Source organism: Falco punctatus (assembly GCF_963210335.1).
Source record: "Falco punctatus genome assembly, chromosome: 1".
Taxonomy (NCBI): Eukaryota; Metazoa; Chordata; class Aves; order Falconiformes; family Falconidae; genus Falco; species Falco punctatus.
Window position 1 is genome coordinate 95,245,689 of NC_137580.1, and position 15,318 is coordinate 95,261,006.

The following is a 15,318-nucleotide window of genomic DNA, read 5'->3' on the forward strand; positions in this document are numbered from 1 at the left end:
TATTTAATATTAAGTTGTCTTTTGGGCCATGCTGTCAGGAAGCTAGTTTAGAGATGTAAAAAAAAAATAATAATGTGAGAAGTCAGAAATAGTACTTTGCTGGTTTTGATTTAGGGTTTTCCTAAGCTGAGGAGATCTGCAGAATGGAGCACAACTCAACGGTGATGAGTGCTGAACTATTTTTTTTTTTTTTTTTTAATTGGCAATTTGATACTTGCAAATTGTAGTAAAGAGAGAGGGATAACCAAACGGATATGAGGAAGGTGGGATGGTGGAGCCCCTTGCTACTACTTCATAACCATAAGTATGTGGGGGTTTTTTTATATTTATCATAAGTAAATGGTTCACTGATTCTCCCAAGTCTGCATTTCAGTCACCCAGCAGAAGGGACAGGTGGTTGCTGCAGCATTACACAGTATGACTGCGCTGCTTCCTCAGAGGGTTGTTTTTTTCTGGGCTTCTGCCTTGCACTTTAATTGCTCCTCAGTCACTCTGGTCAATTTGTTAGAAGTCCCGGAAAGCGTGTTAAGTTTTTGTAGTGGATCGTGTGAGCTTGTGTTACAAGAGCGCTAAATGCACAAGGCTGTGCGAGCCTGCTTACACACACTCTAGTCCTGCGTCCTGCTGCTGCCCTGTTTTTTTCTCTCCCACCCCTCCTCCGGCGCGGAAGAACAAACCTAGCAACCACAGCAAGAGGCGCCATGCGGCCGCTGTCTCCTGCAGGCCGCTGTGGGCGCAGGCAGCGAAGGGCCCCCCCACCGTGCGGCTCCCAGCAGGCACCGCGCTCGGCCGCGCCGCGCCTCCTGCAGCTCCCAGCGCGCCCAGCGCCCGCGGACGGGCGCCGCCGCGGCGGGCTGCCGCCGGTGCATGCTGGGAGCTGTGGTCCTCCGGCTCCGCCACGGGGACAGGGCCCGCCCGCCCGGCGCTTCCCGCTGCGAGCGGCGGCTGCCACTGCCCTTTGCCCCCTCGGCAGCTTCCCCCCCCGCCAAGCCCCTCCCTTCCTGCTGCAGCTTAAGATGGCGGCTGAGGTGGATTTCGGGGACCGCGAGCTCTTCGAGCAGCTCGAGGACGAGAATGGGCCGCTGCCATCGTCGCGCCTCAACTTCGAGGAGGAGGGGGAGATGCCCGAGAAGGCCCTGGATGAGCTGTACGCGCGGCTGCAGGACCGTGAGGAGACGGTGCGGCGGCTGCGGGCGGAGAATATCCTGACGGGAGAGGCAGGGCCTGCTGTGGGGAGGGCCCGGCGGGGCGGGGGAAGGGGGCGCCGCTCCCGCTGCCGGTTCCCTTCCGGGCCAGCCTTGGCGCTGGCCCTCCCGGGGCTGGGGGCCGCCTCCCGGGGACCTCGGCGGGGCTGGGCCCGCTGCCTTTGTGGGGGAGGGCCCGAGCCGTCTCCCCCTGGCGCGCCCTGAAGGATAATGAGATTTGAGCTTGGCGGGGAGGGGGCAACTCCCGGCGGCTCCCGCCTTGGCGGCTCGTTTTTCCTCAGAATTTTTTTTTCCTCAGGACGTGCAGGTCCGTGCCGGCTTCGCTTCACTTGGCAAAGGAGGTAGTTGGGTTCTTGAGTGCTGGGATGACCGTGAAAACATTTGATGCCGGACCTGCGCCTTTCTGTCTTTTTAGGGAAAAGAAAGAGCTGTACGTTCACTTTGGCAATCAAATTTTTAACAGAGCTAGAAATAATACTAAACGTGATAAGTTGTGACTGGTTCCCTACAGGGTTTTTGCGTTTGATGCTGCAGCAGAGTGGAATCTGAAATGTTTTTTATAGTTCATTGTCTATTCACAAGTACGTGTGTCCTACTGTTGACTTTTTTGGTGAAGATTATATTTTTAAAATAACATACTATAAATTAGACAATTTAGCCATAGTGCATTTAACAATTTATATTATCTGGATTGTCGCAGATTATCAATTATCTGGATTGTCCTCTTTTTTCATCTGGGGTTTTTTGAGCTGTTTTTTTTGCATTTTATTGTGTTTCTTCAGTAATGTGGATTTGTAGGTAATCCTCTGTGCAGTGAAAAGGAAAGTCTGAAACCCCGTTCATTATTCTGTGGAATCTTTGTTAGGTGTTTTCTTGTTTGTTTTGATCCTTTAATTAGTTGAGGTTTGGGTCTGTGTCTTCTGAAGAAAGTAATGTTCCTTAACAATAAAGTAACATCAGGAACTTAAAAGGAAGCTGAATATCCTGACTCGTCCTAGGTATGTTAACACTGACTTAAAACACTTCTTATGACCTATATGTGTTTGAAATAGAGTTTGTCTGCGGTAAGAGCTGCCTGAGGTAACAGTGTCTGCTACATCTTTTAGAAACCTGGTTTCTATGTCCCTGTCCCTGCTCAGCTGTTGGGCTTCTAAAATGCTGTTCTCATTCCTGAAAAGTCTTTTTGATTTGACATGGACAACTTTGTATTGCTGCAAGCTTTATTTGTGTATATCTAGCTGTTTATGAAACTTATGAGCCCTTTAGGGAAGCAGGGTTTTGTGAAGTTCAGCAGTGAGAACTAGTCCATTAAAATAATTTAATAAATAAGAGATCTGTATTTATAAGATTTTATAAGAGTTGGCTATAGTTTGAAGAAAATTTCTGTAGTGTGGTGTTCTGTTTTGTTTTCTTTCCGCATCATTCCAGGCAACCTGCATTGCTTGAAATAGGATGCTTTCTGTTTAAGTGACTAGGAACTTCTTAAAAGGACAGAACTTGCATTGGCCAAACCTTCGTCTCTCTGTGGAGTACACACTCTTTGCTGTGATAAAACAGATAGGGAATATTGACAGTAAAGCTAATACTGTAACCATTGTCTGTCTCTGTTCTGTTCTTCTAGTGGAATTTCAGTGGAAAATTCCAAATTTGATGGGCCTCTGTTACAGATTTTATTTATGAACAATGTCATTTCTAAGTAAGTACTTTCCAAGAAAAAGCAATCCTGAAATGGGATTTATTTCTTTTTGTTGTGGTTTGCATATGTTAGTGTTTTCCCAAAGGATGGACATATATTCTGTTCAATATCATAAACCTGTTAAGCTTGAAGGGAGAAAGGATAATGAGCAGTATAACAGCAGGTCTGTTGCTTTCATTAGCAGTATCTGGTTTTATCATGAAATAAAGTGTGACTTCCAGGATCTCGGAGTGAGTTAGAACAGCAGTTTGAATTTCACGAGTATTGTGTGTAAATTTAGTAAATTAAATTTTCCAAGCCTCTTGAGTTCATTTTTTTGCCACACTAATATTAGGGTGCTCTCTAATAATGGATTGCATTCATGTTGGTGGGAGTTGGGGGGAGAACAGGAAAGAAGTTGACTGCCCCTTTTCTAAATTCTTTAGTAAATGGTAAATGCGAAACAAACCCAACATTTGGTATATGTTTCAATCTTGCTCATATCTTTGTCTCTGTATGCTTCTTCACTCTGTTACAGGCAGTATCATCAAGAAATTGAAGATTTTGTTTTTAATTTAGTTCAGAAATACGAAGAGCAGAAAAGAGATGAACAAGAAAAAACACACTTCAATGTTAAGCCACAGGTACTTGAAAGCAAATTGGTATTAGGTGCTCCTTCTCTTGCATCTTTATAGTGGGAATATTGAAATACTACACTGCTTAATAACTGGATTCTACATGTTTTTCCTGTTTAATTGCAAATGAAGTAACTATCAAATAAATGTGTAACTTTTTGTTCCAAGAATAGAGGGCAAGGACAAAGAAAATATCCTTTCTGCCCATGAATATGCTTCTTTAAAATTGTTGCTAATGAAATTTCTGTAAAAGGAAAGTAATAAATTGCTTTAAATAATCAAGAAAAGACCATAAGATACAAACTTAATGTATCCTCTTATGATAGTATTTGGCCCAACTTTGAGTGTATCTAAGAGTGTAGATGAGCACCAGAATCTGGAAATTTCCACTTGTCTTAGTTTAGAATTTTGAGTTTTCCTTAATATTCACTTTTTAGCATTCACTTTGAAGGTGACATGGCACATTTCCCTCTCCATGTTTCTCTTAGCTTTTGACGTAAGAATAAAATTGTTCTTATGTATCATATTTCTAATCCAAGAAAACGTTAGAAATAAGCTGTGTCATACTTTGGACTGTGGAAAGCATTATGACTAATGTAGACATCTCCATCCTACTGTTTAATCTTTCATGAAAGAATTGAAGCTGTGTTGCACGTTCTGTGCCTTTTACATACTTTAGGAGCTATTTACTGTTATTTTTAAATAATTATTTGTACTTTTATGTCAGCCCTCCAGTGTTCTTTTGGAAGAGGACTGTAAAACAGCAAGCTCGAATTCTGTTAAAAAAATCAAAGAAGCTTTTAGTGTAAGTTTTTGACTATGTACTCTTCAATGGTAGGTCTGCCTCTTCATTCTATGTATTCAATATACACTGCCGTTAAAATAAGATTGTGTTAAATTTAATTTATCAGTGTAATAGCAGTTACGTTCAGCATGTTTTGGCTACATCAATGGAAAAAATACTTAATTGTACAGGTGTGGGCATGTGTTACTTGTAAATTCTTAACAGAGCGGGGGGGGGAAAAAACTGGAAGTGTTTCAAGCAGTGTAAATTTATATAAATGTTACCAATCTGACCTAAATACTGACACATTTCTGACAATTTTCTGACTTTTTTTCTACAGGTTGTAGGAAGTGTTCTGTATTTTACCAATTTTTGTCTTGATAAACTGGGACAGCCTTTATTAAATGAGAATCCACAGCTGACAGAAGGATGGGAAATACCTAAGTATCCTGTTTAATAAAATGAGGGTTTTTTCTGTTTGTCAGATCCAAAGATTGCCATTCGGTAAATTGAACTCAAAATCTGTTCAGTAGATTATATTTTTCTATCAAAACCATATCAGTCTTTACAGATAAATAGTTTTAATGAGTCATTAATGGCTTTTTTACTCAAAATAAGTATTCTGATGTGATTGGCTTGCGGATTTTTAGAAGGCTTGTGCTTGGGAAGAGTGAATGCCTTATTCCCATAAATAGGTCTTGCAACTTTAGGAGTTTCCTGGGCCAGTCTGTAATTACTTTTGAAATGACCGCTCATTCCAGATGCGCATAAGTTTTTTCCCTCTATAAAATCTGCTGTTTGGGAGAAGAAAATGGCTTGGCAAACTCAAATACGCTGTAAGGTGTTTTTTTCCAAATATGGGAGCCAGAGGGAAGGTAGTCGAATAAAATTTAATTATGGAATGCTCTTAACTTGCATTCATGTTAAAGTTGGGTTTTTCCTGTTTATTAAAGCCAGTATTTGAAAGATGGGATTGAGGGAAATGTTGGGAAGAGTGTTTTTTAATGTTGTAGTCCTCCATGACAAGAAGTTTCTCAAGTGGTCGTATCTCCCCAGTTTTTCAGTATTGCTTCTGCCCCAGAAAGGGTCAGGACAGGAAACACTTTCACCGTTCATTTCTGCAATATCTAGTTATCAAGCTTGTAATAAAGGTAATTTCTTAGTGTTAAAAAAAGCTACTTGTATCTGAATGAAAATTTCAAATTTTTAAGCCGGCTAACTTGTGTTTTCTTGTGCCTGCCTTTGACTGTGTACGCACTGCGTGGTAATTTTATATTTGGAAAGCTGTCTCTGTTAGAGTGCTTTAAGTCAATCCTGTTCTCCAAATGGTATTTGTACAATCTCCCAACCTCTAGATGAAGGAAGTAGATGCCTAACAGGATTGTCTCCTAAAATGCCAAGTTAAGTGTGACTAAAGTCTGCCAGCTTAGCTTTGATACTGTTCTTTAAATGTTCTTACTGCATCTTTCTTTAGAGCCCCCGCAGTTGACATTAAGCCTAAAATAGTGCTTACTTCTGAGTGAAATGGTATGTCGGGTACCGTACTTCTAAATGACTCAAGTACTGCACTTAATTAACACGTCAGTTTGACTGGTCTCTGGCATCTGCTTTTCCTTTTAAAAGCAACTGTTAGATTCTGGAAACTGCTGTGCTTCTGAACTCTACCGAACCCCTTAGTCTTTACCATGCCGGTTCCCTTGCTGCCCTCTTGTCTTACACATTTTAGACAAACGGGCAGAGCAGCTGACACATTGCAGTCCAAAAGCAAACACAAGTAGTATTATATGACCTGTCTCCACCTGCTTGAGAAGTGAGTTATATTTTTGAATCTCTACCAAAATATAAGTAAGATTGCTGTGAAGCATTTCAGAATTATTAGCTTGAAACTTCTGCCTGTAAACAAGAGGGTTGTAGTTTTAGCAAGTGCTCATAAAAAACAGAATTGATTATTAGGTAGAAATTGGGTAGGAGGAAACAACATAAGCCCATCTTAGCAAACACTTTATAGTAGGTACAGTTTATACTATGAACTTCATACCAAGGACCCATCTGTAACCTAATCCGGAAGAGTCAGTATTATATTTAAAGCACTGTTAGGTTTTCACTGATATTTTAAACAAGATTGAAATTTTGCTTCATCCAGTAGCAGTTCCTTATTGAAATCTAAAGATATCAGCAAGTTTTCAGCCAGATTCTCTCCCTAGATGGACAAGAAATACAAGTAAAACCAAAAAGGTTTGTATTCTTCTTCAATATAAAGTTTTGAGCTGAAAAGTACAGATGTACACTGTGATTACTCCCCAGTATACGAAGCCCTTGAACATACTTGAGCAAGAAGTTTAATTTAAATGAGCCAGTGCCAAGCTTTGCAGTCAGTAGGTCTCTCTTGTTTACTGACTTTATTTAGGGAGGGTCTAAAATCAATGTGTGAAAACTTTCCAAGGTTTATACTTGGTTCTTTTGTTGCTTGCCTTTTTAGTGATTGCTTTGTCATCCTTGCACTGGTGTACTATCATAATTCTTACTGTTTTGTAGAACAACTCCTATCTCACTTATTTTATAGACTTTTAAGACTGATCTCGAGAGTTGATTCTATAGCTTTTATGGGAGGTAAGAAGTAAAGCGAATTGAGTTTCCAACTGACAGCTTGTGTGGTCTTCATAGCATCTGAAGTCACTCATTTCAGATGCAGTAAAGATCAGGCAAGCTTTTAGGGGGAATTTCAAAGATAAAGGGGCATGCTGAGTTGAAATCTGGTTTGATTAGAAATAGTACTATATGAATGGAAAGCAGATTGAAGGGTTGTGCTCGTGATATGGGATGGTAATAAAATACTTGGATCACCACAGAAGGTTTCTGTTTGAATACTACATAAAGACGAAACAAAAGACATGCTTCGCTTTATCTTACTAGAGGCTTCAAGAGGTTGGAGTGTGTGCATGTGTGTCTGGGGGTTACCCTGCACGCTCGTTCTTGTGTCACCCTTTTGTCCTCACCTCTGGTTCCCATGGAATTCGGTAAAAACAAATATTTGGAAAAAAAATATTTATCTAAAATCTTGTGAGAGATCGGGATTTGGAATTTCTTAATCCCCCCACCCTGTAATGTTGAAAATGTTTGCTGCCATGGTATGAGTTTACAAGGGAAATTAAACTTGAAACCAGGCTGCATTTCCATTCCAGGCTTTCAGTGCACAATTTCACAATATGTATTACTTGCTCAAACTGTGGACCAGGACTTTCCAAAGTAGTCGTCATGCTCTTCTACTTGTTTCTACTGGTAACTGATCTCAGTATTGTAAAAAGGATCAGACTTGTGATAATACAAGCATAAAAATAGAAAAAGAGGTATTAATGTACTACAGACATGTTAAATTGAGGGGTTCCTTATTTGTACTCTGCAGTTAAAAGTACTGTTCTAACATCTTCACTTTCCTTCCTTTGGACATAGTATAAACTTTAGTGTGTAGACTTTGTTTTCATTTATTGATGCTGTCTTAAGCAAATGTTTACGTATTTAATCAGAAGCAGAAATCCTTCAGTGAATGCTTTTGTATCTGCAGCATGCTATAAGGAAAAGCTTTTCCACCCTTATGGCAGAAAACTTGGATCAGGCTGCCCAGAGAGGTTATGCAGTCTCCACTGAGCAACCTGGTCTGATCTCACAGCTGCCCCAGCTTTGATTAAGGGACTAGAATAGAAATCTCCTGAGATCCAGCCTGAATTATTCTGTAACTATTCTGTTCCCTCTTAAAGGAATAGATCTGTATTATATGGGATATAAATGCCCCATTCTGCCTGGAAGTATGACTTTTCCACTCTAATTTTGGTTTTCTTTCTTCTTTTCCTCACCACGTGCTGTCATGTGTTCTCCCCCCACCCCACCTGCAATGCTGTGCCCACATTTTTTCTCATTTCTCCTGTTCTTACTGTGAAATAAATAATATTATGTTACTCTATTTTGAAGATTAACATTAAGCAGTCAATTTAAGAGAAGCAGAAGACAGCATATGAAATCAGCAAGCAATGCTTACATTTTTATCTAAGTCTAAAAATCTTATGAGATTTAAAATAATTAAGTGCATTTAACATTGTAAAATTATTTTCAGGCTTAATTTCTTTTGCATTTTTTAAGCAGGCCAAAACCGCATTGTTTCAATTGTGGTTCTGAAGACCATCAAATGAAAGACTGTCCAAAGGTAAATGTACATCAGTATTCAAAAGGCAGCTGCTCTCCAAGAAATGTTTCATTGTAACTGCATCATTTAAAAAAAAAAATAATTAGATGCATTTGGGTCAGGATGTACACAAATATTCATCTCTGTTGATTAGGTTATGCTGTTCGTACTTATAAATTCTAATGTACTAAATCAGAATATAAATTAATTTTGTAGCATAATGGTTTGAATGTCTCCTTTAATTTATGGAGGGCCATTTTTCAGTTAGAACAGTCTTTCTTCCTGTTTTGTAGTTCCCAGATCCAATGCAAGTACTCTTGGGTTTTTGCTCTGTGGTTTTCATTACAACTGTTTCACGTGTCCATGTGATAAACGATTAAGTGTGCTCAGGGCAAGGAATACCAGTTTTATGTTGGATGAAGGAATATTATAAATTGTACAAATCTAAACTTCCCAATTGTATTATCTTTAAGCCACGAAATGCAGCTCGTATAAGTGAGAAGAGAAAGGAGTTTATGGAAGCATGTGGTGAAGCAAGCAATCAGAATTTTCAGCAGCGTTATCACGCAGAAGAAGTAGAAGAGAGGTTTGGAAAATTTAAACCAGGAGTAATTAGGTATCTTTTTTTCCTTCCATTAGCTGTTGCACTGCTTTTCTGGAATACCTTTTCTGCCTTTGGAGTGCCTGCCAGATGTTACTTTCCGAAGTTCTATTAAGTCCATCTACTATCTTAGCTATGGGTGTATTATATTTGAATTTGTTTGCTGAATAAGATTTTAATAAATTGTACATACGCTTTTCAAATGAAAACTCTTTGCTAGCTTAATAGTCCTACCCTTCCCCATGCCTAACGTAGGGAGACAGATGTTACTGTTTGACTACTCAAATTGCAAATACATTATGTTCTTAATGATCTAAAAATGCGTGCAAAATTCTGAAAATTTTGAGCTTTGAGTGTTCCTTCCTCTCTTTTTCTCTCTATTAAAAATGTTTTTAAAAAATCATAATATGTCTGTAGCAGTCTCCAAAGAAATCACCAGTAAATTTAGTGTTGCATTAAGTTCCACCCTTTTTGTTGTGGTAACTACAGTTAAGGCCATGAATCAGAAGTAACAAGCTAAGTTGTTCTCAGCATAGAATTAATTATCATGAAATATTTCAGCATATGAGAAATGCAAGTGTTAAAAGTTATCTTTAACATCAGAGTAATGTAAAATTGTTACATCTGGATTGTCAAGCAACATAGTTTGAGCTAAAACTAAGTTATTTTAACTTGACAGTTTAAAATTCAACAAAATGTTCATAACTTCCTTTTGTCAAAACTCAGTTATGGATTTTACTGGAGGACATCTTGTTTTCTGTTTGTTTTCTTAGTGGGGAACTTCAAGATGCACTTGGTGTCACAGATAAGAGTATTCCTCCGTTTATATATCGCATGCGTCAGCTGGGTTATCCTCCGGGTTGGCTCAAGGAGGCTGAAATGGAGCACTCTGGACTTGCACTTTACGATGGAAAAGGTAAAGAATGTGCTGCAGGAATGTGGTTTTCAGTATCCAGGCTATTCTCTGGCTGCACCCTATTCAGAAGGCAAAGTATCTAGTTGGTAAACCTTCATCTTCCTCATGGAAGAGTGAAAAAGTTGTAAATAAAGTTTTAGATGCCTTTAGAAAAGAAAAATACTCCCTTTTCATCTATCTATGATGTGACAATGAAACAACTTCTATAATGTTTGCAGTGTGTAGATGAAGATTCTTTGGCAGTGTGATTTCACTCTAATCAACCCTTGCTACTAGAACGTGGAGTTCCTGTGAAACTGTGCAAGACTTGCAAGTAGCTTATAGTCAGATTTCCTCTTCCTTTTTTTAATAAGCTTCTCTTTTGTGAAAGAAACTGTAACACTTTCAAAGGTTCAGTAACTTACTCTTACATAATAAAAGAAGACTGCTGGCAAGCAAAGAATACATTTCTTGAAACCCAATTTACCGAGTAATTCACCAGTTTTTTTATTAATGACCAGCATTTATGCTGAATCTCGGAGAACAATCCTGATGCCAAATTCTGAAGCTAGTAACGATACTTGAAAAGTAGTAGTATTACGAATACCCAGTTAGGTTTCTGGGGAAGCTTCATGCATGTATCTAATAGATTTGGTCACTTACTGCCTTTGTGGGTCACAAAGCCTCTCATCAATACCTAGAGTCCAAAAACCAAAACCCTGTCCTTAAATCCAGTGGATTTTTTCCATAATGTTCTTTAATTGGCATCAATAGTAATTATATTTTGTTATAGGTGATGGTGGAACAGAAGATGAAGGATCTTGCCAACCAAAACACACTACTTATGATGTCTCCAAATTGATAAACTATCCAGGCTTTAATATATCCACTCCAAGTGGGATCCCAGATGTAAGTGGCTATCCTCTGCCTTCTAAACTGAGTAACATTCATTGCTTTTAGCCAAAGTTAAGGTTTTGTATTGTGCATCTGACCATTTTCTTTCAACAGGCTTTTTTTAAGCACCTAGTTTGGGAGTGGGGTTCTTGAGGTATTTGTGACTTCCATCTGTCTGATATCTGTCACAGCTCTTGTGGATAGGGTCTGATAGTGCTTCTGTAGTGATTATTTCTATTGTGAGACCAACAGGAGCCTAGAAGGGGGGTTTGATTTATTTTATTTATTTATTTTTAAAACACAAAACTTTAACGTTAATACCTGTTACTTGCATACGTATACATTTTCTGAATGGTTTTGGAATATGAAAATTACTATGGGAGTTATCATAAATATAATTTAAATGATAGAAAACTACATCAGACCAGTGCACAACCTCTGGGAAGCTCTGTTACAGCTACAACAAATGAATCGTACCAGAATACCCTCATAGTGCGTGTCCTCTTAAGAACAGTGCGCACAAGGGGTCTCCTGTGGCAGTGGTGGATGCTGAACTTTTGTTTTCAAAAGCATTTTAACCTGCTGTTAGTAAACTTCATCACTGATGTTAATGCAAGTGTATTGAAAAGAAGTACCTGTACATTTTCTTTTACGCTTTTATGTTTGCCCATTTAGTGGTCTCTGAATGTGTTTCTTCATTCAGTATTCTTAACTAAAGTTCTGTCCTCAAGTTTTTTTCAGTTTTCCTTAAAAAGTAACATTTTTTCAAATTAAGCCTTTTTCAGCTGAACAGTTATTTCAAGGGAAAGTTTGCAGTTGTGTTACAAGTGTTAAAGAGTAGTTGCTGTGAAATGGTTAACAAGATAGCTGTGAAATGGCTAACGTTTTGTAAAGGTGATGATTTTTTTATTATTATTCCTACAACCCAGTCATAGTTCATTGCATCGGTTGTGTTCACAGGTGAGAGTACTTTGGTTTGTCAGAAATTTCTCCTAAAGATCCATTTACTCTGATAAATGAGGCTTTTGATGAGAACTTGAATTCATCTTGGCTTGTTAATCTGCCAGCGTTTCTCAAGTTTTACTGTTGTGTTATTAGCCAACTATATGCAACATAAGTTCTCTTTCCTGCCCCTCCTCCCCCTGTAGGAATGGCAGATATTTGGTTCCATCCCTATGCAGCCATCTCAACAGAAGGATGTTTTTGCAAACTACCTTTCTAACTATCATGCAGTGAGTATATCTCATTGTTATTTGCAAGGAAAAAAAAGTTGTCTTGTAGTTAGTGTAGCCAGTCATGATCTCTTGTTTCTATCTTCTTTTTTGCACAAGGGAATAGACTTTATTATTACTATCAGGTGTGAAATACTGGTTCTTGGCTTATCTGTTTTAACAAAAAGGAGCTTCATTTTCAGAACAAATTCCATTATTTCAGTTAATATAAGCAGATCCCAATTGTGCAGTATTTTATAAACAGTTGTGAAAAAATGTTGCTATAAGCTTTTACAGCCTAAAAATGGTCTTAGTTCCAGAATTCCCTAATAAGTGTAAAGCTTACTTGCCGTAGTCATGATTTAGTGATCTTATTACAGATACCTGTTATGTATCATTCTCAGGTCTTCTCTAATGTGACTCTAGCCTAGTGTTATCTAGTGCAGGATACTTCTAGTTAAGGATGGAAGACGTATACTCTGCTCTCAGTCCCAAAGTGTGATACTGCACAGAATTAAACAGTAAATTCTAAGCCTTCCAGGAAGGGACGTGCAGTACTTGAGTTATGATGGTTTCATAAGATCTAGGTGTCCAGGTGGAAAGCTGGTTGTAATCCTGTGTTCAGAACAGAGAGTCTTTTGCCACTTGAACCTGAACAAGAATAAAGTTCTGTTCAGTTGCATTAAAACTGAACTTCAGTATCTAGTTTACACACTGGGTCACCACATGATTGTACAGTTATGAAAATGTTTAAAATATGTTCTTACAGATGGAAGTGTTACTTTGCACAGTTTAATACTAATTTATTTTGTTTTCCTGGGTAATTTCTCTTCAGCCAATTCCAAAATCTAGCAATAAAAGGGCTGCATCTCAGTCAAGGTCTCATAATGCAAAACGACCAAAAGACAATTTGGAGGTACCGGCAGCTGACATGGACCTGGATTCTGGTATAGTTATTCTGCAGTATTTTTCCCTAGTTTCAATTGTTATTTTCAAAATAACTTGCTCTAAACTGAAATGTCAGTGTTCGTAAAGAGAAACAAGTAGCTTCTAACATAACACTAGCAGTGTCAGTTACGTTTGGGCCTGTCTACAATAAGCCGCCTCTGCTGCTGTGATTGTTGTATCTTCCAGTACCATGCAGGAGGTTTCAAGTGTGCTCAGAGCAATTGGAATGTTAGATTACAAATCCTAATTTCTTTATTTCAGCTGTATCCTAAAGAAAGTTTTCCGTTATGGAGACCTCCAAATCCTTAAATACTTAGATGAAATAACATAGGAAGTTACAAGCTCACAACTTCTTAAAAATCAATCAAACTCATGGGAAGACTTACAGTGTTGTTTAAATGTTAGATTAGCTGGAGAACTTTTGGCTTTCCTTTTGGATTTCCTATGAGGAAATCCTTCAGTGTGTCTCAGTGTGGAATATGTTTGTTCTTCATACATTCAAGAGTGTTTTATCTTTTTTTTATTATTATTTTTTTATTTCTTGAATAGCTAGCAGGGTTAAAATCCCCAAAATCATAGTTTCAGTGGATGTTAAAACCTTCAGAAAGTTTATCTCATCTGAAAACCAAGGATCAGAAGACATTCGGTCTGCTAGTTAATCAGGACATCGGCACTTTGAATCTTGTCCTAGTCAAACTTCAGATTCTAATAGATGTCTTTTAATAATTGTTTTAGATCTGGAAGTGTCACGAAGGTCTGAAACTCCTAACAGTTTTCAGTTCCAACCTCCACTGCCACCAGGACGTCCATCGATGTCATCTCCTCCTCCTTTACCACAAGGAACACCTCCACAAAATCTTACACCACCTCAACCTTCAACCCCCACCCGCCCTCTTCTTCCTAGGACTACTCCACCATTGAATCCTTCCAGTGATATTCCACAGCCAAAAATAGTGGACTCAGTCATGGATGAGGATACTTTGACCTTGGAAGAGCTAGAGGAACAGCAGCGATTAATCTGGGCAGCACTAGAGCAGGCGGAAAGCACAAACAGTGACTCTGATATTCCTGTTGATACACCTTTAACTGGAAATTCTGTTACGTCGTCACCATCTAGGAATGAAGTAGATGTTGCAGAAGTAAGGTCATCTGATAAGGTGATTACAGTGGAATCTAGTTTTTCTGATATCAGTGAACAGATGCCAGAAAATGAACATTCTATAACTAGTTCTAATCCAGAAGATAGTTTACTTAACTTAAAAGAAGATCCTGATAATACAGATTCTGAAGGCTTGCTGGATAACAGCACAATACCTGCTTCTGACCGTGAGGTTATCGATGGAGAAAATACAGGTGATAATAAAATGGTCACAAGCATTGAATCCCCTGCAAAAAACTCTAGTCTTGTTCCTGATATGAGCAAGTTTGCTGCAGGAATAACACCATTTGAATTTGAAAATATGGCAGAATCAACAGGTGTTTATCTACGAATAAGAAGCGTGTTAAAAAATTCCCCAAGAAGCCAGCAAAAGAAAAAGACTTCGTTATAACTGGTCTTCCTTTGTTCCATTATGTCCAAATCACTGCTTCCTTCTCTTTCCTTCAGTTTTACAAACTCTGATAACCTTCCTCATCCTTTTGTGGGAAGGAGAAAATCTTGACAAATACAGGTCTGCCCTGTTCTTCCTTGGAAATGAAGTCAGTGCAGCGTTTTCTGTACTGATGAGGACCACCGATGTGGCCAGAAAGTATAGAAGAATTTTCCCAGATTGCATCCTTCCACTAAGGAATAACAGGACTGTTGATTTGTTAAGAGTGATTTACTTGCCAATACATGAAATTCTGAAAAGAGGAGATTGTGGTTTGCTGTTCATTACTTTGGCTGAGATTTATATTGTCCTTGAGTTTCAGGTGGATTGGTGATTTTTTTTTAATATCTGTCCTTTGTAAAATAATCTATACTTTATTACATTTTGCTAATTATCCTGTAGATAAGTTTAATATATTCAGAATGTTTTTAAGAAGGTCTAGTATTAAGATTCCCCACATCAAAATCCTGACAATTGGATGAAAATAATCAGGGATTGCCAGCATTATCTTCACCATTTCAGGTATTTTTATAAATTGTTTATGTGGGTCAGTTTTAATTACCACTGTATCTTTTGTAACATCATCCTTCATGTAAACTTGCTGTACATACGTGTTCATTGTTGTGTACAGAGGTTTAATAAATGAATTTTATATAAAGATATTTAATTGGAGTCCTAAACTGTCAAACTGCAGATTTTTGTAA

The 15,318-nt window shown here is 38.5% G+C and overlaps 1 protein-coding gene across 4 annotated transcripts; it reads left to right on the forward strand.

Moving 5' to 3' along the window:
• Positions 1 to 133: 133 nt before the first annotated feature.
• Positions 134 to 15,281, forward strand: ZCCHC8 (zinc finger CCHC-type containing 8). Of its 4 annotated transcripts, none has more exons than XM_080406183.1 (14): positions 825 to 1,200; positions 2,161 to 2,203; positions 2,827 to 2,901; positions 3,419 to 3,524; positions 4,243 to 4,320; positions 4,640 to 4,743; positions 6,469 to 6,534; positions 8,434 to 8,497; positions 8,950 to 9,092; positions 9,851 to 9,993; positions 10,766 to 10,881; positions 12,015 to 12,098; positions 12,913 to 13,024; positions 13,761 to 15,281. In XM_080406183.1, the coding sequence occupies exons 1-14, from the start codon at positions 1,017 to 1,019 to the stop codon at positions 14,573 to 14,575; spliced, it is 2,133 nt and encodes a 710-aa protein (XP_080262309.1). In that variant the 5' UTR covers positions 825 to 1,016; the 3' UTR covers positions 14,576 to 15,281. The 4 variants fall into 4 exon arrangements, with proteins under 4 accessions (XP_080262312.1, XP_080262309.1, XP_080262310.1 ...); XM_080406184.1 differs by having other exon boundaries at positions 827 to 1,200; positions 8,437 to 8,497; XM_080406186.1 differs by lacking the exon at positions 12,913 to 13,024 and having other exon boundaries at positions 134 to 1,200; positions 13,761 to 14,097.
• Positions 15,282 to 15,318: the final 37 nt, after the last annotated feature.

Coding starts and splice junctions, on each gene's coding strand:
- ZCCHC8 (XM_080406183.1), top strand. CDS start 1,017: ATGGCGGCTGAGGTGGATTTCGGGGACCGCGAGCTCTTCGAGCAGCTC. Junction 6,535..8,433: donor ATACAAGTAAAACCAAAAAG/GTTTGTATTCTT, acceptor GCATTTTTTAAG/CAGGCCAAAACCGCATTGTT. Junction 9,994..10,765: donor TGCACTTTACGATGGAAAAG/GTAAAGAATGTG, acceptor ATTTTGTTATAG/GTGATGGTGGAACAGAAGAT.